At 46.8% G+C, this 22,280-nt stretch overlaps 1 protein-coding gene across 3 annotated transcripts in view; it reads right to left on the minus strand.

Annotated features, from left to right (window-relative positions):
- Positions 1-22,280, minus strand: part of LOC122946136 (kelch-like protein 23) — an 80,310-nt gene that overhangs the window by 24,371 nt on the left and 33,659 nt on the right. For all 3 annotated transcript variants that reach the window (XM_044305522.1, XM_044305531.1, XM_044305541.1), the window contains exon 2: positions 9,548-9,959. In XM_044305522.1, coding sequence (XP_044161457.1) covers positions 9,548-9,959 — 412 coding nt within the window. The remainder of the gene's footprint in view (positions 1-9,547; positions 9,960-22,280) is intronic.

Genomic DNA, 22,280 nt, shown 5'->3' on the forward strand with positions numbered 1-22,280 from the left:
AAATGATCAGGCAGTTTGAAATGAAGTTCAAGAGTCATAGCGGAGGAGGCCGCTTGTAACGGAACGCCTAGCACCCCGACCGGGTACCTCCATCGATAGATGCTCCTAGTGCTTTCCAAGGACTCCAAGCACTCCACTTGACACCATACGCCCTGCAGACCCCACGAACCGCCGCAGCTTGGTTGGGGTCTCACCGTCCTCCACCCACGCTGGACCTACGACAAGGCTCCAGGCTCCAGTGGGTGAACCTCTCCTACAGCCAGAGAGCAGGAACAGCTCTTACAAGAGCTCGTAGTTATGCCAGGGGAGTATAGAAAATCTTCAGCGTATAGCAATCCCCCAGTTTGATCAGTTATCCAAACACCAGTCTCAGCATGAAGAAGGATAAAACAGGAACCCTTTATTGAGGGCTACCCGCCCGTATTTATGCAGGTCCCCATCTGGTGGCCACGCCCTTAGGGGACCAGAATGGAGACTGCGACACAGGACAGATATGCAGAAATTCAGGATACACAGACACAACACATCCCCACAATGCATCATGGTTTCCTCCTCTCTGCCTGGCGACACCCGAGGAGCAATCCAATTATGTCTCAGGACAAAGGGAAAACACCAATACACACGTGGAGACAACAGGACAGGAATCACCACCCAAACACACAATGTCACACCCCCACAGCAAACACAGACATTTAACATATCCCCAGATAGCTCAAGTCTGAGTGCATATCATTAGGTGAATGGCACTCAGAATACACGAATACAATAATATTAGCTATCTGGGTGCCCTCACATAACATACAATTTAACCGAACGCATAATAACATAAAACACAATTCCAAAGACAGATTTAAGCTGTGCGGCCGGTCTGTTTTCTTTAAAGTTAGTATGGGCCATAATCCTGAGGCAAGAGGCTAGCAACCAGCCCCCTCCAAAACACCGTGGCGAGGTTGGTTTCGTCACACATCTCCCCCTTCCAGGGAAGACTAACCAGATACCTGACCTCACGGTCAGTACCTGAGTTAGTCTGGCAGTCCAACCACAACCCCATACTGGACCTGTTGAATTTTGGGGCCTGGCTCTGTTCCGTATGTCCCCAGCTGTTGAGTGGGCATCTGCGACTCCTTGCTGCCTTGTGGTTCTCCAGCTTGGAGCTGTAGGTACTTGGTGGGCAGAGGCTGACTGCGCTCTGCCCAGATGCCAGCTCTTCCGCTGGGGTCGCTTGTGGGGAGTCCGGCTCTGAAGAAGAGGATAGGGGAGGGCAGAGGCCGACTGCGCTCTGCCCAGATGCCAGCTCTTCCGCTGGGGTAGCCTGTGGGAAGTCCGGCTGTGGAGAAGAGGATAGGGGAGGGCAGAGGCCGACTGCGCTCTGCCCAGAGGCCAGCTCTTCCGCTGGGGTAGCCTGTGGGAAGTCCGGCTCTGGAGTAGAGGATAGGGGAGGGCAGAGGCCGACTGCGCTCTGCCCAGATGCCAGCTCTTCCGCTGGGATGGGATCAGGAAATCCTATCCCCAGGACCTTGTTGCAGATCGGCTGTGGAGAGGAGGAATCGCTTACCTCCTCCTCCAGGCATTCCTGCAGGGTTGGTGGGGGATCTGAACCGGCCGTCCAGTATCCTGGTAGGCCTGGTGCAGAGACCACGGTCCCATCTGCACCATCAAGGTTAGGGGTGCTGTCCCCCTGTGGTTGGGGATAGAGACCGGTTGTCTCTTCTCTCTTTACAACACACTGCTGCTGGGGAGTCAGACCGACTGTCTCAACTCTCTGTAACGCTGCCTGGTGCTGGGTAGTGGGTGCGACCATCTCCACTCCTAGTAATGCTGGTTGCTGCAGGGACAGGGGACTGACAATCTCCTCTCCCTGTGATCCTGTCTGCCGCTGGGGAGAGAGACCGGTTGTCATCTCTCCCTGTAAGTTAAGCAGTCGATGGGAAGTCAGACCGACTGTCTGGAATCCAGGTAATGCTGGCTGTAGTTGGGGATCTGGGCCAGCTACCCAGCATCCCTGTAGGGCCGGTGGAGAGACTTCGGTCCCATCTCTACCTGCCGTCGGGACGTCTTCCCAGAACCAGTCAATGAAGTTCCCTACTTTGGGAGTTGGTAGGGAAGCAGGGGGTATCGCCGGCAAGTCTTCCCAGTTGTAGGAGGGCAGATCTGGCTCTACTTGTCGAGTAGGTTGGGGATGAACAGAGCTGAGCAGGTGTTGGTAGGTCTGCTCCAGCTCCCACTCCCTTGTTACCAGGTGGATCATGTCTTTGCTCACCTCCCTTCCGTCAGCATAATCATGCATGCCCATCCGGTAGTCGTAGATGTCCCAAAACCTAGACTCCTCCGTGCTGCCAAGATCAATGTCCTCCTCCAAGGCATCCCATAGTAACCCAGGTCCATCATAATCCTCACCCTCGGGTCTGTCGTGCTCAGCCATCCAGGGGGAATGTTGAATGACATGCCACCTTAGGGCCTGGTAAGCGTCCTCTAGCCAAAGCTCCTTACATACCAGGTTCTGGAGCTCTGTTACCCAGTCATCCAGGGGCTGCTCTCCCAAGAGACCCATCCGCATCGCCACACGCTTTTGTAGCCGCTGCTCATAACTGGGGAGACTCTCACCTCGCCGCCGCTGGGCATCTTCCAGGGCATCATACCAGACTTCCTTTCTGTCTGCATCCCTCCAGTCCGGGTCATCATCCTCCTCGTAGTGGAACGCTGTTCGAAGACTAGCCGATTCCATCCTGCTGTAGCCAGGGGCGCTGTACGGATACTAGCGTTGCCCTCAATATACTCCACGAACGGTGTCTCCGAGCTGCTTCTCCTCACACTAGGACGCCATCCCACTGCTTGCCACCAATGTAACGGAACGCCTAGCACCCCGACCGGGTACCTCCGTCGATAGATGCTCCTAGTGCTTTCCAAGGACTCCAAGCACTCCACTTGACACCATACGCCCTGCAGACCCCACGAACCGCCGCAGCTTGGTTGGGGTCTCACCGTCCTCCACCCACGCTGGACCTACGACAAGGCTCCAGGCTCCAGTGGGTGAACCTCTCCTACAGCCAGAGAGCAGGAACAGCTCTTACAAGAGCTCGTAGTTATGCCAGGGGAGTATAGAAAATCTTCAGCGTATAGCAATCCCCCAGTTTGATCAGTTATCCAAACACCAGTCTCAGCATGATGAAGGATAAAACAGGAACCCTTTATTGAGGGCTACCCGCCCGTATTTATGCAGGTCCCCATCTGGTGGCCACGCCCTTAGGGGACCAGAATGGAGACTGCGACACAGGACAGATATGCAGAAATTCAGGATACACAGACACAACACATCCCCACAATGCATCATGGTTTCCTCCTCTCTGCCTGGCGACACCCGAGGAGCAATCCAATTATGTCTCAGGACAAAGGGAAAACACCAATACACACGTGGAGACAACAGGACAGGAATCACCACCCAAACACACAATGTCACACCCCCACAGCAAACACAGACATTTAACATATCCCCAGATAGCTCAAGTCTGAGTGCATATCATTAGGTGAATGGCACTCAGAATACACGAATACAATAATATTAGCTATCTGGGTGCCCTCACATAACATACAATTTAACCGAACGCATAATAACATAAAACACAATTCCAAAGACAGATTTAAGCTGTGCGGCCGGTCTGTTTTCTTTAAAGTTAGTATGGGCCATAATCCTGAGGCAAGAGGCTAGCAACCAGCCCCCTCCAAAACACCGTGGCGAGGTTGGTTTCGTCACACCGCTACAGGTGGAGGCTGCTGCAATTCATGCTGCTATAACCTCTTTGCCAAATCCTGCACCATTTGGGCGGGATTATATACCTGATCAGTAAGTACTCAAATAGGGTCCATGGTATTAGGTATGACCTGTGATTCTGTCACAAATGGTAGGGATAAGTGCAGCCCTAAGCTCCACCCACACCACTATTCCCACCTACTTGCACAGACCGTCCTAACTGATGGTGTACAACTGGGTGGCGGACCCTAGCTTAAGTACGTGCGGGGGCTTATAGGCAGTGATGGCCAGTTCGCATTGTTCGCCCACGAACATATGCGGGCTGCCATCTTTTTTCACAAGTCTGGCGAGGCACAGGTAAGCCCTTACCTGTGCCTGTGCCACGAGCCGGTCTGAAAACAAATGCGGTCACCGGGAGCAGGCAGTTCTGAAAACAGACCAATGAAGGCTGCCTGCTCCCGCTGACCGCACTTGTTTTCAGACCGGCTTGTGCACAGGCACAGGTAAGGGCTTACCTGTGCCTCGCCGGACTTGTGAAAAAATATGGCAGCCCGCATATGTTCGCGGGCGAACAATGCAAACTGGCCATCACTGCTTATAGGGAGGAACAAAAGTGGAGAAAACAGCAAAGCTAGGACAGAACACACAGAAGCAAACGCTAAGCAGAACACAATACCAAGGTCAAAACTCGACGAGGTCAGAACCAGGAGATCAGGTCAGTACCAGGGGAAACACTAAAATCAACGTCAAATGCAAGCCAAGGTCAGGAGTCAGGAGGTCACGAACTACAAAGGGGTAACACAGGATCGAGAGACAAAATCAAGCCGAGGTTGAGTACACAAAGACACACATGCAGGCAAATGCTAGTGAGGTTGAAAGACCAATCACAGGCAACCTGTGACCAGCAAGCTGCCTGTTTAAATAGCAGGAACAAGTGAGTCACGTGATGTTGCCAGCATCACGTGACCCAAGTCCAGCCTAAACCATCTGAGCGCCGATTACTTCCGATCAGCGCTTAGTTCACATCAGCTCGGAGGATGTCGGCCACGCTGAGGAGGCGTGCGCGGCTGGGTCCTCCCCGCCCCCTGGTCTCCATGGAGATGAGGACGCCGGCCACGTCCTCGCTCCTGCACAGAGGCAGGATGCCGGCGGTGCAGGAAGGAGGAAGTGCATCGCTGGCTCCCTGTTACATGTGCCTCTTACATACAGTGGGATGCGAAAGTTTGGGCAACCTTGTTAATCGTCATGATTTTCCTGTATAAATCGTTGGTTTTTACGATAAAAAATGTCAGTTAAATATATCATATAGGAGACACACACAGTGATATTTCAGAAGTGAAATGAAGTTTATTGGATTTACAGAAAGTGTGCTATAATTGTTTAAACAAAATTAGGCAGGTACATAAATTTGGGCACCACAAAAAAGAAATGAAATCAATATTTTGTAGATCCTCCTTTTGCAGAAATTACAGCCTCTAAAAGCTTCCTGTAGGTTCCAATGAGAGTCTGGATTCTGGTTGAAGGTATTTTGGACCATTCCTCTTTACAAAACATCTTTAGTTCATTCAGGTTTGATGGCTTTCGAGCATGGACAGCTCTCTTTAAGTCACACCACAGATTTTCAATTATATTCAGGTCTGGGGACTGAGATGGCCATTCCAGAACGTTGTACTTGTTCCTCTGCTTAAATGCCTTAGTGTATTTTGAGCAGTGTTTAGGGTCATCGTCTTGTTGAAAGATCCAGCCCCGGCGCAGCTTCAGCTTTGTCACTGATTCCTGGACATTGGTCTCCAGAATCTGCTGATACTGAGTGGAATCCATGCGTCACTCAACTTTGACAAGATTCCCAGTCCCTGCACTGGCCACACAGCCCCACAGCATGATGGAACCACCACCATATTTTACTGTAGGTAGCAGGTGTTTTTCTTGGAATGCTGTGTTCTTTTTCCTCTATGCATACCGCCTCTTGTTATGGCCAAATAACTAAATTTTTGTTTCATCAGTCCATAGCACCTTATTCCAAAATTAAGTTGGCTTGTCCAAATTTGCTTTAGCCCACCTCAAGTGGCACTTTTTGTGCTGTGGGCGGAGAAAAGGCTTCCTTTGCATCACTCTCGCATACAGCATCTCCTTGTGTAAAGTGCGCCGAATGGTTGAACGAAGCACAGTGACTCGATCTGCAGCAAGATGATGTTGTAGGTCTTTGGTGCTGGTCTGTGGGTTGACTCTGACTGTTCTCACCATTCGTCGCTTCTATATATCCGAGATTTTTTCTTGGTCTGCCACTTCGAGCCTTAACTTGAACTGAGCCTGTGGTCTTCCATTTCCTCAATATGTTCCTAACTATGGAAACAGACATCGGAAATCTCTGAGACAGCTTTCTGTATCCTTCCCCTAAACCATGATGGTGAACAATCTTTGTCTTCAGGTCATTTGAGAGTTGTTTTGAGACCCCCATGTTGCTACTCTTCAGAGAAAATTAAAAGAGGAGGGAAACTTACAATTGACCCCCTTAAATACTCTCATAATTGGATTCACCTGTGTATGTAGGTCAGGGGTCACTGAGCTTACCAAGCCAATTTGAGTTCCAATAATTAGTTCTAAAGGTTTTGGAATCAATAAAATGACAACAGTGCCCAAATTTATGCACCTGCCTAATGTTGTTTAAACAATTATAGAACATTTTCTGTAAATCCAATAAACTTCATTTCACTTCTCAAATATCACTGTGTGTGTCTCCTATATGATATATTTAACTGACATTTTTTATCGTAACAACCAACGATTTATACAGGAAAATCATGACGATTAACAAGGTTGCCCAAACTTTCCGATCCCACTGTAGCTACTTTAAATCTTTCTCAGATAGCTGATTAAGTGGTGTATGTTCAATGATTCCCTATACCACTCTGCTCTCTGTGTAGATCCAAACAGAGGTGATTCATTTTAGCCATTGACAAGGGTCTCAGCACCCTGACACCACTAATCAAAACATCTGAAATGTGACTATGGCATGCCACAAATAAATAAATAAATTTACTCTAAACTAAGTGGTGAATAAGTCTGTGGTTATCCACATCTTTGTAATGTCCGTAAGAGACAAGAGTCAGGGTCCTTTTACACGGACCGATTATCTGACAGATGATCCAGATTGAAGCAGATGCCCCCGATCACTGTCAGATCATCTGTGAAAGTGACTGTTGCGTGTAAATGCAGCAATCACCTCAGCTGTATGGGGACAAGTGATCGCTTGTCCCCATGGAAAATCATTGTTTCAGTGCAGCAGATTGTTGTTTATACACCACGAACATGGTTATAAGGGAAAACAGAATGCTAAGTAAAATAGCACTGGAGGGGTTAAATTTTTTTGTACAAAATTAACTCACCTTAATCACTTGATTGCGCAGCCGGCATCTCTTCTGGCTTCTTTCTTTGCTGTGTGGAGGAAAAGGACCTGTGGTGACGTCACTCCGGTCATCACATGGTCCGTCACATGATTTTTTACCATGGTGATGGATCATGTGATGACCGGAGTGACGTCACCACAGGTCCTTTTCCTGCAATCAGCAAAGAAAGAGACAGAAGAGAAGCCGGGCTGCGCGATCAAGTGGATTAAGGTGAGTTAAATTTTTATTTTTTAACCCCTCCAGTGCTATTGTACTATGCATTCTGTATTCAGAATGCTATTATTTTTCCTTATAACCATGTTATAAGGGAAAATAATAAAATGATCGGGTCTCCATCCCGATCGTCTCCGAGCAACCGTGCGTGAAAATCGCACCGCATCCGCACTTGTTTGCGGATGCTTGCGATTTTCACGTAGCCCCATTCACTTCTATGGGGCCTGCGTTGCGTGGATTATCGCACCGGAACGCACAATATAGAACATGCTGCGATTTTCACGTAATGCACAAGTGATGCGTGAAAATCACCTCTCGTGTGCACAGCCCCATAGAAATGAATGGGTCCAGATTCAGTGCGGGTGCAATGCGTTCACATCACGCACTGCACCCGCGCGGAATACTCGCCCGTGTGAAAGGGGCTTTAAGCTACTTTCCCATCTGCACTTTCCCTTTCTGCTATTGAAATCCATCATAGGAACTCAATAGCGGGGGAAAACACTTCAGTTTTGTACCCATTCATTCTCAAGGGGGACAAAACTGATCTGAATGAAACGGAATATACCAGAATGCATTCCATTCCATTTGGTTGAGTCCCCATCACAGACATAAAAACGCTGCAAGCAATGTTTTTCTATCCGCGATGTGGTGCGGAGCAAGATGGATCCGTCATGACACACAGTGTAAGTCAATGGTGGTGGATCCGTTTTTTCAGACACAATAGAAAACGGATCTGTCCTCCATTGACTTCCAATGGTTTTAGCGACTGATCCATCATTGCTATGTTATACAACCGGATCCGTTCAGAACAGATGAAGACGGTTGTATTGTCGCGACGGAAGTATTTTTGCTGATCCATGCCGGATCCAGCAAAAACTCTGGTGTGAAAGTTGCCTTACACTGTCACACTTTATACAAACGCTCTTCCCCAATAATCTGACAGATAATATCAGTTTAAAAGGAAGTGCGAAAGTCTGTTGTATTGTAGATGTAGAAGCTATCTTACGAAAAGGATAAACTCTGTTTTGGCCTTTTTGACCTACTCAGCGAATAAGGACCTTCTTAGCTTTGTGAAGATACCATGGTTGAGCTACTGTAGCAAATCTTACTTTTAGAGGAGAGCCATTTCTCTCAGTTTTCTTCATAGTTTTTATTTTCAACATTAAACTTTTATTATTTTAAGCCACTACATGATATAAAAAAGTATTGTAGCAGACTTTTTAAGGATTTAAACAATATGTAATGCTAGAAAAAGAGTTCCCAAGGAATCATCGAACAATGTTTGAACTTATTTAATGAAACTGACCCATCACACTTAATATCTATAGTTTTTTTTACGGCCGTCACACGTCCGATTTAAGAACAATGGCAATCAATGTGGTTATTCACATGGCAATTTTTTGGACAACCAGTGAATAAAGGACATAAAAAAATAGAAGATGTTCTAGCTTGTCCATTTTCACTGACCGACTGCCCCCATACAATAGAATGGGATTATTTTTAGCGTCCGTTTTTGTTTGTTTTTTTACTGTAGTGTGCATGTAGCCAAATCTGCTATGCTAGTTTTGTGGCATAAAAAGTTGCAAGTGATGTCGTGTGTGACATTTTGCGACTGTTTAGTAGCTGCGCCTTCTAATGCCACTTTAAGAAAGTTTTGCCAGTGGATCACTTTTAAGCTATACTTATGACATGCAACTTTTTAAAATGTTGCAAAAAAGCACTTGTTCGGCTATTTCCGGCAGTCCCATAGAGCTGAATGGAGAAGTGGTCACGCAGTACGCTCTCCATTAATTTCTATGGGACTTCCAAAAATAGCCAAGTGTGCTCGCTCAGCTATTTTTGGAACTCCCATAGTAATGAATGGAGAGCACGCTGCACATGCGCAGTGCGCTCTCGTTCACTTTTTAGGGCGTCGTTCTAGTGATAAACTATAATTTTGAAATGTTTAGCCCAATTTTTCATTTTAAGGTGCAGCTGTCTCTTTAAAAGCTTCTGACATGTCATGTTGAGACCCTCGCAGTCACTGAAACGAATGGTCAGCTAAGCACTGTGTCACTTTCTACTGTGATTGGCTTTGCTTGGAAAGATGAACTTAGCAATGTATGGACCAAACAATTCACTGTGACCAATATAATGCAAAAATACACACAAAGGAATTTATCAAGCTCTTCTACTGTACCTGGGCATAGGAGAGTAGGTGATGACATTCCACACATCTGTCTTTGTGTTCAGCATCTGTATCCCACTATAGACATCACCATTCTCATCACGGCCACATATAACATACAGCCTGCTATCGACACTGACAGCTGCTGCTCTTTCAACGGGTCTAATGAGAGGTTTCCGGCTCTCCCATGTCATCTCTGCTAGATTCAAACGCTCTACATCTGCAACAACGCCTTCATCTGTGCTCCCACCAATGACATAGAGGTGCAGTCCTATTCCCACTGCACAGTGGCAGTTTCGAGAGATCTTCATAGGTGGTCCATCTCTCCAACAGTTATCAGAAGAATCATAAATGAGAACCCAGTCTATACTGTACCATACAAAATCTCCTCGGAAATATCCGCCAGTAACAATCACTAGGTTTCCTGTAATCACCCAGAACAAATAAGAGAATAGTAATGGATCAATTTAATTGTATTCAGTTATTGCATTGCTAGCTTAAAATCCTTAGGATAGGTCATTAATATCAGATCGGAGAGGTCCGACTCCCGGCACCCCCCAGATCAGCGGTTTGAGGAGAACGCAACACTTGTAGGAACACTGCCTTCTCTATTCTGTTTGCCTGCGCACTGCAGCAATTGCGGCTTCCCCATTCACTTCTATGGAACAGCTCCATCTGTTAAAGTGAATACTACAGAGCCATCCCATAGAAGTGAATGGGGACACCATACTTGTAATTACACCTGCCCACAACTGCAATTGCTGTAGTGAGCAGGTAAACAGAGCAGAGAAGGCAGTGCTCATACAAGCGTTGTCTTCTCTTCAAACAGCTGATTGGAGGGGGTGCTGGGAGTGAGACCCCCACCAATCTGATATTCATGATCTATACTCAGGATAGATTATCAATAGTAAATAAAAAAAGGACAACCCCTTTAATATTTTTTAATATGACAGTCTAAGTGTACCCTCAATTAATAAAACCCTAGCATATCATTTTAAAGAGGTTTTATGATTTTATGTTAATAAAGCTTAAAGGGGTTATCCTAAGAATAGGTCATCAGACCCCATTAATTATCGTTGTTCTTTGCTTTGATACTGCTATTGTTGTACTGCTTCATACTGTTTTTCATTGAGAAGTTGTCATTGCTCCTTCCTTGGCTGTCAGCTGTACAAATAATAAGTAGCATACTGTATATTAAAGTGTAACTGTATTTTCACTACCAAAAAAGAAATTCCTGCTGCTGAAGGGAAGATATTTATGAAGCTTTATTTTTTACTTAATTTTACCTTTCTGATGTCTGTATTCAGGCCTTAGTAATACTATTTCTCTGCGCTTTGCTTTCAGCATCTTCCTAAGATGGTCTACAAAGGATTTCCTATGATGATGTTTACCATGTCCTTGAAGCCGTCTGGAAGTACAGGGAGCTAGGAGGAGGCAGTGTATCTCCTAAAACAGTGTAAACACACACTCAGCGCTATTCACCTCCGCAGGGAAGGCGGACTGCACATAACAACGCTGTGGGAAGATGGCTGCAGAATGGGAATGTAGCATGCAGGTGTCTGAGTTATTATGAGGTAAAACTGAAAATGATTACATTTTAAAACACAAACGCACTTATACTGTATGGTTTACTATACCCTTAGGGCATAAAAAATGAAATGGTAGTTACACTTTAACCCCTTAAGGACCTTGCCATTTTTCACCTTAAGGATCAGGCCATTTTTTGCAAATCTGACCAGTGTCACTTTATGTGGTGATAACTTTAAAACGCTTTTACTTATCCAGGCCATTCTGAGACTGTTTTCTCGTCACATGTTGTACTTCATGACAGTGGTAATTTTGAGTCAAAATATTTCATTTTTATTTATTAAAAAAATACTAAATTTACTAAAAATGTGAAAACATTTGCAATTTTCTAAATTTCAATTTATCTGCTTTTAAAACAGATAGTGATACCTCCTAAAATATGTCTACTTCATGTTTGGATCATTTTGTAAATTGCATTTTCTTTTTTTTTGGGACATTAGAAGGCTTAGAAGTTTAGAAGCAAATCTTGAAATTTTTCAGAAAAATTCCAAAACCCACTTTTTAAGGACCAGTTCAAGTCTGAAGTCACTTTGTGAGGCTTACATAATAGAAACCACCCATAAATGGCCCCATTTTGTAAACTACACCCCTCAAGGTATTCAAAACTTCACTCAGAATTTCACTTTTTTGGCAGATTTTCCATTTTAACCCCATAGGGACACAGCCTTATTTCACCTTAAGGACCAGGCCATTTTTTGCAAATCTGACCAGTGTCACTTTAAGTGCTGATAACTTTAAAACCATTTTCGTCACATATTGTACTTCATGATACTGGTAAAATGAAGTAAAAAAAAATTTTTTTTTCACAAAAAAATACCTAATTTACCAAAAATTGGGAAAAATTAGCAAATTTCTAAGTTTCAGTTTCTCTACTTCTGTTAAACATAGTAATGCCCCAAAAAATTGTGATGACTTTACATTCCCCATATGTCTACTTCATGTTTGAATTATTTTGGGAATGATATTTTATTTTTTGGGGATGTTACAAGGGTTAGAAGTTTAGAAGCAAATCTTGAAATTTTTCTGAAATTTACAAAAACCCAATTCTTAGGGACCAGTTCAGGTCGTAAGTCACTTTGCGAGGCTTACATAATAGAAACCACCCAAAAATGACCCCATCTAAGAAACTACACCCCTCAAGGTATTCAAAACAGTTTTTACATATGTTTTTAACCCTTTAGGTGTTGCACAAGAGTTATTGGCAAATGGGGATGAAATTTGAGAATTTCATTTTTTTGTCTAATTTTCAATTTTAACCCATTTTTTCCACTAACAAAGCAAGGGTTAACAGCCAAACAAGACTGTATCTTTATTGCCCTGACTCTGCCGTTTACAGAAACACCCAATATGTGGCCGTAAACTACTGTACGGCCACACAGTGGGGCGTAGAGTGAAAGGTGCGCCGTTTGGTTTTTGGAGGGCTGATTTTTATGGACCGGTTTATTTACACCGTGTCCTGTTTCAACCCCCCTGATGCAACCCTGGAGTAGAAACTCCCTAAAAGTGACCCCATCTAGGAAACTACACCCCTCAAGGTATTCAAAACTGATTTTACATACGTCGTTAACCCTTTAGGTGTTGCACAAGAGTTATTGGCAATTGGGGATGAAATTTGAAAATTTCCTTTTTTTGCCTAATTTTCCATTTTAACCCATTTTTTCCACTAACAAAGCAAGGGTTAACAGCCAAACAAGACTGTATCTTTATTGCCCTGACTCTGCCGTTTACAGAAACACCCAATATGTGGCCGTAAACTACCGTACGGCCACACAGCGGGACGTAGAGTGAAAGGTGCGCCGTTTGGTTTTTGAAGGGCTGATTTTTATAGACTGGTTTATTTACACCGTGTCCTGTTTCAACCCCCCTGATGCACCCCTGGAGTAGAAACTCCCTAAAAGTGACCCCATTTTGGAAACTACGGGATAAGGTGGCATTTTGTGGGGGACTATTTTTTAGGGTACATATGATTTTTGGTTGCTCTATATTAAATTTTTGTGAGGCAAGGTTACCAAAAATTGAAATTCTGAAATTTCATCTCCATTTGCCATTAACTGTTGAGGAACACCTAAAGGGTTAATAAAGTTTGTATAATCAGTTTTGAAAACCTTGAGGGGTGTAGTTTCTTAGATGGGGTCACTTTTAGGGAGTTTTTACTCTAGGGGGGCATCAGAGGGGCTTCAAAAGGGACATGGTATCAATAAAAAAGGCCATCAAAATCGGCCTTCCAGAAACCATGTCGGTCCTTTCCTTTTGCGGCCTCCCTTTTACTGATACAGCAGTTTACGACCACAAATGTGGCATTTCTGTAAACTGCAGTATCAGGCTAATAAATACTAACTTTTGTTTGGTTGTTAACCCTTGTTTTGTTACCGGAAAAAACTGATTGAAATGGAAAAGTGGCAAAAATAGCGGTTTTGGCACCGTTTTTTTTTGTTTGTTTTTTACCGTGTTAATCTGGGGGGTTAGGTCATGGGATATTTTTATAGAGGAGATTCTTACGGACGCAGCGATACCTAATACGTCTACTATTTTTTTTTACAATTATTTAGTTTTTTGACTATGTTATCCTTTTTGCTACAAAAAAAATTCTAAGTGTCATGTTTTTTATTTTTAATCCGATTATCTTATGTGGGGGCTTATTTTTTGCGGGATGAGCGGATGGTTTTATTGGCACTATTTTGGGGGCTATATGACTTTTTGATCGCTTGCTATGAAACTTTTTGTTATGTAAGGTGACAAAAAAAAAAAAATTTTTTTTTTTTTTTGGACCGTGTTAATCTGGTGGGTTGGGTCATGAGGTATTTTTATAAAGGAGATTCTTACGGACGCGGCGATTTACATTTACATTTATTTCGGTTTTAGACTATATTATCCTTTTTGATACAAAAAAAAAATATTTTTTGTATCTCTAAAGTCTAAGAGTCATTTTATTCTTTATCCGATTATCTTATGTGGGGGCTCATTTTTTGCGGGATGAGACGACGGTTTTATTGGCACTATTTTGGGGGCTATATGACTTTTTGATTGCTTGCTATTAAACTTTTTATTATGTAAGGTGACAAAAAAAATCTTTTTTGCACCATTTTTTTTTTTTTTTTTGGGACCGTGTTAATCTGGGGGGGTTATTTCATGGGGTATTTGTATAGAGGAGATTATTACCCACGCGGCTATACCTAATATGTCTATTTTTAATATATTATTTTAGTTTTTTGGGTGTCTCAAGTCTGAGAGCCAGTTATTTTATCCGAAGTCAGTGCTAAATTGGGATATAAATGTAGTACTCCATGTAAGTGTGATACTCTCTGAAGCAACCAATAATGCAGAGGCCCGGATGATCGGGGCACGTGTCACATTGAGTTGTGGTGTCCTTCCGTATCCCCCTCCTGTGACACACTCTGCACCTTTTTTGGGTTCATCCCTTCTTTCCAGTATGGGGGACCACACCTGGAAAGTGTTGGCCAGGGACGATCCGGGTGCCTACAGTTCCCGAGGTACTTCGGCCTGCTCTTTCCCGGTCCGAAAAGATCAGGGCCTTGAGGACTGCCTCATAGAACTGGAGGAATGTCCCTCTGTTGCCAGCGCTCCGGGACAGCACAAAAGAGTTGCACATGGCAACCTGTACCAAGTAGACCGCAACTTTTTTGTACCATGCACGGGTTTTGCGCATGGCGTTATATGGCTTGAGGACTTGATCAGAGAGATCAACTTCTCCCATATACTGATTGTAGTGGACGATACAATCGGGCTTGAGGACCGTTGCCGCGGTACCTCGCACAGGGACAGGGGTGATGCGTTACCATGAATTGTGGACAGCATAAGGACATCCCTCTTGTCCTTATACCTGACCAGCAACAGGTTTCCAGTGGTAAGGGAACGGGTCTCACCCCTGGGGATAGGTACCTGGAGGGGGAGGGCAGGGAGGCTGTGTTGATTTTTCCGCACGGTCCCACAAGCGGACGTGGATCTGGCGGCAAGGGACTGGAACAAGCAGTGGGTGCATAAGGTCCCATACAAGTTTCCCTGTAACACCGAGAGTGGGGGGACATTCTGGGGGTTGAATCCGGGAATCTCGCCCCTCATATATATGAAATTTGTAAGTGTACCCTGAGGTACTCTCACAAATTTTGTATAGCTTCATGCCATACCTCGCCCGCTCGAGGGCACATACTGGCGGAAAATGAGTCTCCCCTTGAACGCAATGAGAGACTCATCAACCGCGACCTCCCTTCCAGGTACATAGGCCTCCATGAATTTGACCCCAAAGTGATCGATGACCGGCCGTATCTTATACAGACGGTCATGGGCAGGATCACCTCGGGGGGGGGGGACATGCTGCATTATCGGAATAATGCAGACATTTCCGGATGGCCTCAAACCGGGAGCGTGTCATGGCCGTACTGTAAAGTGGGGTCTGGTATAGGACGTCCCCACTCCAGTACAGCCTGACACTGGGTTTCTTGACCAGGCCCATATGCAGCACGAGGCCCCAAAATGTCCTCATTTCGGCTGCACTGACCGGCGTCCAGTCACCGGGCCTAGCCAAAAAGGAGCCCGGGTGTTGAGCAACGAACTGTTGGGCGTACAGGTTTGTCTGCTCCACCATCAGATTTACCAGTGGGTCACTGAAAAAATGACCAAAAAAGTCATATTCTGTGTAGCCCACTGTGGAAATCTGGATTCCTGATTGGCCTACAAAATCAGGAATCATGGGCTCGTATCGCTCTGGGCTACACCAGACTAGTTCACCGGCAGGGTGCTCCGGTGGATTTAACTGGTGGGTCGGGAAACCAGTACGAACCCCAGAGCTGCTCGTACTAGGCTGGGCCACAGGGTCCCTAACATGGCGGTCCACTTGCTCCGCCTGGCGGCGTCTCCACCGCCTTGGGGGCTCATCATCATCGCTAGATGATGAGGAGGACCTGGATGACAACAGGAATGTGGGGTCATCCTCGTCCTCACTGGGACTCTCTGAGTCGGAGGCAAGCTGGGCGTATGCCTCCTCGGCCGAGAATGTCCGGCGAGCCATAGGGGAGTGTGTGTCTGCGTGTGTATGTGCGTGTGTGTAAATCTTTATTTGGTGTGCGTGTGTGTGGGGGCACGGGTAAAAAAAATAGTGCCCCAGTAGTAAAATGCTCCTTAAAATGCCTGCATTAATAATGCCCTTCTAGTGTCCCTGGTAGTAACAATGCCCCTATAGTGCCTCTATTATAATGCTCCCTATAGTGCCCCCTTAAAAATAAAGTTGCCCTAAAATGCCCCTATTATTAATAATAATACCCCCTTATTGTGCTCCTAGTAATAATGCCTATATAGTGCTTCAAGTAATAATGTCCCCTAAAATTCCCCTTGTGATGAATACCAGACCTTGTGCCCGCTTCACGTCACCTACGTCGAACTCACGAGACGCGGTATGGTCACCATTACAAAAGCGTGACGTTGGACAGCTATCCAATCAGATCCAAAGCCACCCTCCTGAAAGGCTCTTCAATTATGGGCAGCGTTACCAGTGGGGCTTTGGGGCACTACCCCGCCTTCCCCACCCGCTGGCAGGTGACACATTAACGACAGTAGGCAACCACATCAGCCCCTATCTTTGGCCAGTAGAAATGTTGGGCTAACCTGGCCTTTGTCTTAGCAACCCCTAGGTGTCCAGCCATCGGAATATCATGCGCAACCCGCAACAATTCCGTCCTGAACTGATAGGGTACCACGAGCTGTCGGTCCCTAGGTCATGCCTCCGGTGAACCCTGCTGGACCGTGACCCGTTACAGCTGTCCTTGGTCCCAGACTATCCGCTCGAGGTCTGAGTTCGAGGGGGGCTGTGCCGCCTGCTCCTGGAGAGCAGTCAGGCTGGCATCAGCCACTAACGCTGCCTGAAACTCGTGACTGGACGTGGCCAGAATGGACGAGACTGCCACGTCCTCTGTCAGTTCCCCGGGACCTGTCTCCTGGCCTCCGTCTGACTCGGCAGCCACCTGGTCAGAAGGGGGAAAGCTATCAGGCCCCTAGGGGCCCAGCACTCCCACTGCGCGTGACAGCAGCTATGGCCGCTGTCACCGCTGGGAGTGCCTGCTTCCCCTCAGTTCCCGACCAAGTTGCCAGTCCAGACGGACTAACTTGGCCCTCTGACATCCCAGTTGTGGAGGAACCCTGCACTGAGGCGTTACCTGGCAGCCCTACTTCTCCTGGGACAGCACTGACCTCATTTGCCTCCTCCTCCCCCGCAGCTGTCTGCTCCCTGCTTGTCCCCTCAGTCACCACACCAGAGGACAACAGGTTCCAGCAGGCTTTCTGGCCACACCCTGGGGCCTCAGCACAGCTGGCAGGAATGACCCCCTCCCCACTGAGGGGAGAGGTACACATTACATCCCCCACCCCCACATCCCCATCAACAGGCATGTTATGAACATTCACAGTATCATCAGGGGTGAACATTACATCACATTCTGGGGAATCGGACCTCGGGGTGTCAGCGGCCACGTACTTAGACACAAGCCGCCCCAGGTCTCTCCCTCGCAAAACACTGGCAGGGATACCGCCACCTCCCTTGCTCCTCGACCGCCGCCCCAGTCCAAATAGACCTTGGCGACGGGCAGTGCCAGTTCTACTTCTCCAATCACGGAGACAGTAAGGGATTTCCCAGGCAGTAAATCTTGGTGTGCCACCAGTTCAAGCCATACCAGTGTCAGCTCAGCTCCTGTGTCTCTAAGTCCCATGGCCAAGGCCTGGCCCACGGTGACTGGTTGAACATTGTCAAGGGACCTCCCACCACCACCACCCACACACAACACAGTGGACGGTTTCCGGGTCGATGACTGGGACGGGTCCCACGGGCGCTGGGGACACATGGCCTTGCTTGAAGTGTCCTGGCTGTTTACACAGATGGTAAAGTCGGTGTTCCCCCACCGACGTGGAAAGTGAAGCCGGGACCGGTGCCCACTTGGGCCTTGAGACAGGGCCAGCAGGGGCAGAGTGTGTCTTATCCCCTCTCCAGCCAACAGGTTTCCGGGCCTCTGAAGTCCTGTTGTTGGTGTATTCATCGGCCAGGGCTGCTGTTGCGGAGGCCCCCTTTGGCTTCCGGTCGCGGAGGTACTGCTATAGGTCCTAGGGCAGTTCCCCAAGAACTGCTCTGTGGCGATGAGCTCCTTCAGCTGCTGGACTGTGGTGAGCTCCAATCCTGTGGTCCATTGGTCGACCGCTCTCAGCAAGGCCCGCATGTGATAGGCCCAGCTCTGGGTAGAACCCCGCTGCAAATTCCTGAGCTTTTTCCGGTACGACTCAGGGGTTAAGTTATACTGCCTGACCAGAGCCTGTTTGATGTCCTCATAGCTCAGGATGGTCTTGCTGGGCAGGTACCCGAAGATTTCAAGGGCTTTTCCTCTGAGCCGTGGCGTGAATCTGACCCACTGGTCCTCTGGCAGCTGGTACTGATGGCAGGCCATCTCAAATGCCAATAAAAAGGTGTCCAGGTCCCCATCTTTGTCCAGTAGGGGAAAGTCCTCCGCCCGCAGTTTGGGAACCCGGACCTCTCGCAACTCACATCGGGCTGGAAAGAGCTGCTGGAGCACTTGTAGCGGTGCTCGCGTTCGGCCTGCTCACGACGTTCTGCAGCCTGCTGATGACGTTCTGCAGCCAGCTCACTACGTTCTGCAGCCTCTGCTTTCTCCCAATGCTCTGCAACTGCCATGAGGTGCTCAGAGGCTGCCTGGTCTCCGGCCTGGAGACGCTCCAGGGCAGCTTGTAGGAGAGCAGCTGAGCCGGCTTGGCTGGGGGGATGGGCAGGTGGAGTGAGGCCCACCGAAGACCTCACCTCCGGCAACTGGCTTCTTGGGGAGCTTTGGCTGTGCATCCCCTCACCTTAAAGAAAGTTGCCTTCCACCTCCTCTGGGCCCATTATATGGACTGCGTCCTCCCCACCACCATTCAAAGCATCGGCCATCTCCTTAGCTTTGCTCCTTGTGATACTGGCCGCCATTGCTACTGATGGTCACTGACACAGCCTGCAACCTGATGCACACACCTTATTGTATTTGCACTCGGACTGTCTAGTGTTGAGCTGATCTTAAGACTCCAGTGGCAAAAGCTACTGCTGGTAGCACTTAGTGTCTGGGAGTATGGGTCCCACACTCACACACACTAGTATCTCGATCCCACTTTGCTGCCACCAATATGTGACAAATACCAGACCTCGTGCCCACTTGGCGTCACCTACTTCGAGCTCACGAGTTGCGGTATGGTCACGGGTTACCAAAGCATGACGTTACCTTACCTGCTCCTCTGGAGGCGTAAGCTTTGTACAGTTTACACAGACACCTCTTGTCCACGCGGGTACAGAGAAGCAACAAACTGCCACAGTGAAATGGCGCATCCCCAGCACGGAAAATCTGCCACCAGCTTCTCATTTGATATAAGCCTGGTCTTCTAACGGGATTATATAGGGTAAGAAACCAACCCGCGGTAGCTTATAACTAGGCCCAAACACGGACGTGGGGATTCGTGATCGAGATACAATATAGCACAAGATTAAATTATATATTTAATCGCCTTAAGGGCACACTAGATAACGCAATATACACAGAGAATATATACAGTAGTCTGAGGTTACAGGTACAGGTGATATAGGTACAACAGGGTTAAGCAGAGCAAAAGTCAGTTACCGGGTAGATGAAAGTTCCTTTGAGTTACGAGGGTGGAATAGTCCTTGGCTGCAGTCACATGGGGGCAGTGATGTCAGCTGGTTCCCGGTCTCTCCAAGCACATTGGCACGATGTGACCCCCTTCAGAAAAGACACCGCCCACTGGCTTGCATGTGCTTATGACCTGGAGCCGACCGCTCCCCTCCCCGCCTCTGGGAAGGGTCCACCCCTCCTTCTCTGGTGCTGGCAGCAAATGACCCATAACACCCCTTAGGGCTCATAGCCCCAGACCAGAATGTCGCAGGAAGATGGTTACGGGCCCAATTGATCCGCCTGGGTTCCAGCTACAACTAGTGTCCATGCATGGTACCGTTATTTGGTTTCTGTGGGGAGATATGTATATCTCCCCTCCCGGGCATCCTAGCATCAAGCCAGGACCACATGGATGTTTGGCTTTGCCCCAGGATTGCAAAAAGATAACCAAATTATGCTTGGGATGGATGGACGATTCATAATTCTGTATGAAATGTAGGTGCCAAGATGTCTGGGAGGTATCATTGATCCTGGGCAAAGTCTGAGACCCCCTGCTGGGAGCTTTGCTGCAGGATTAGCTTGCCTCCAACCTGGCTGGTTGAGGTGTGACTTAATCCACCTGGGACCTCCTTGAAGCCTGGAACCCTGGGGCTTTCTCCCTTGCTAGCTAGCAGATGGCTGGGGGATGAGAACATATTTGGCATGTACACTGACTGTGTACATGCCAAAGGGTGAATCAAATGACTGAATCAGGGCTGCCAGTAAGTGATAATCCATATTCCTCACACCCCTATATTAAATATGACCATAAGCGCCCCCACCCTTACGAATGCACTCCATGTACTGCAGCAGGCTCTGGGAACATTCTTAAGAATGAGGAGGGTTATAGTCCCACTTAGATCAGTGTTATATTAAATGTAACTATCACCCCCCTCATACTTAAGTCTCTTTCACTTGAGCGAGTTTTCCGCGTGGGTGCAATGTATGAAGTAAACACTTAACACCGGCACTAAATCCTGACCCATTCATTTTAATGGGTCTGTGCACGTGAGCATTTTTTACATGCATCATTTCTGCGTTACCTGAGAATCGCAGCATGTTCTATATTCATGTTCTACTAAAGTAAATGGGGCTTTAGTAAAAAACGCATTGCATCCGGATGTAGTCCAGATGCAATGTGTTTTTCACTTATGGTTGCTAGGAGATGTTGTTTGTAATTCTTTAGTTTTTCTTCACGTGCGTAAAAAATGCATCAAAACTGATTGCACCTGCACGGAAAAAAAACTGAAACACTGAAAGCAATTGCAGACAAAATTGACTGAATTTGCTTGCGAAATGGTGCTTGCAAGTTTCACTGAATGCACCTTGAACGTATCCTGACACAATCCGTATCGATCGTGTAAAAGAGGCCTTAAGGATGCACCCAGGGTCTGCTGCAGTGCATTCTTATGGCCTCTTTCACACGGGCGTTGCGGGTGAGGGCTGGATGCATTCAGGGTACATTGCAGGAAACCCACGTGAGTAGGCACGCAATTTCAGTCAGTTTTGTCTGTGATTGCGTTCCGTTGTTCAGTTTTGTCCGCGCGAGTGCAATGCGTTTTGCACACACATGAGAAAAAACTGAATATGGTACCCAGACCTGAACCCGGATTTCTTCACTAAAGTTCGGGTTTGGGTTTGGTGTTCTGTAGATTTTATAATTTTTTCCATTATAACGTGGTTATAATGGAAAATAATAGCATTCTTTAATACAGAATGAAAAGTCCAATGTCAATTGAGGGTAAAAAAAATAATAAAAACATTACTCACCTCATCCACTTGACCGCGCAGCCGGGATCCTCTTCTTTGTTCTTCTTTAAGGACCTGCAAAAGGACCTTCGCTGGCGTCATCGCGCTCACCACGTGGTGAGCGCGGTGACGTCAGCGCAGGTCCTGCTGAATGAAGATAGGTCGGCCATTTGAAATTTTTTCCATTTCACCGTTTGCAGTATGGGAACAATATTTTTATATTTTAATAGTATGGGCATTTTCGCACGCGACGATGCCCATGATGTGTATTTTTTTGTATTGTTTACATATTTTTATTTATATTTTAGGGAAAGGGGGGTGATTTGAATTTTTATATTTTTTTATTTTTAAAAACTTCTATTTTTACACTTTTTTATAGTTCCCATACGAAACTATAACAAGCAATCATTACATTGCTTCTCTTATACACAACTTTCAAATGGCATCTGAAGGGTTAAATGTCCATGACCGGCATTACCGCCGGTCACGGACATTATTGACGGTTGCCTGCTGTTTAAAACCATTGTGGCTTATTCAGAGCACAGATATGTTTGTGCGGGTAAAGGCATAATGAGGAAGGTTTCTGTCAGACAAATTAATTGGATTAAGGGAGCAGCTGCTAAAATGACAATACCAAGCAGCAAACAGGTATTTGAAGCTAAAGGAGTCCCGCGAACCTCAAGGTGTTGGATCCTCCAGAG

Source organism: Bufo gargarizans, chromosome 1 (genome assembly GCF_014858855.1).
Source record: "Bufo gargarizans isolate SCDJY-AF-19 chromosome 1, ASM1485885v1, whole genome shotgun sequence".
NCBI classification, from domain to species: domain Eukaryota; kingdom Metazoa; phylum Chordata; class Amphibia; order Anura; family Bufonidae; genus Bufo; species Bufo gargarizans.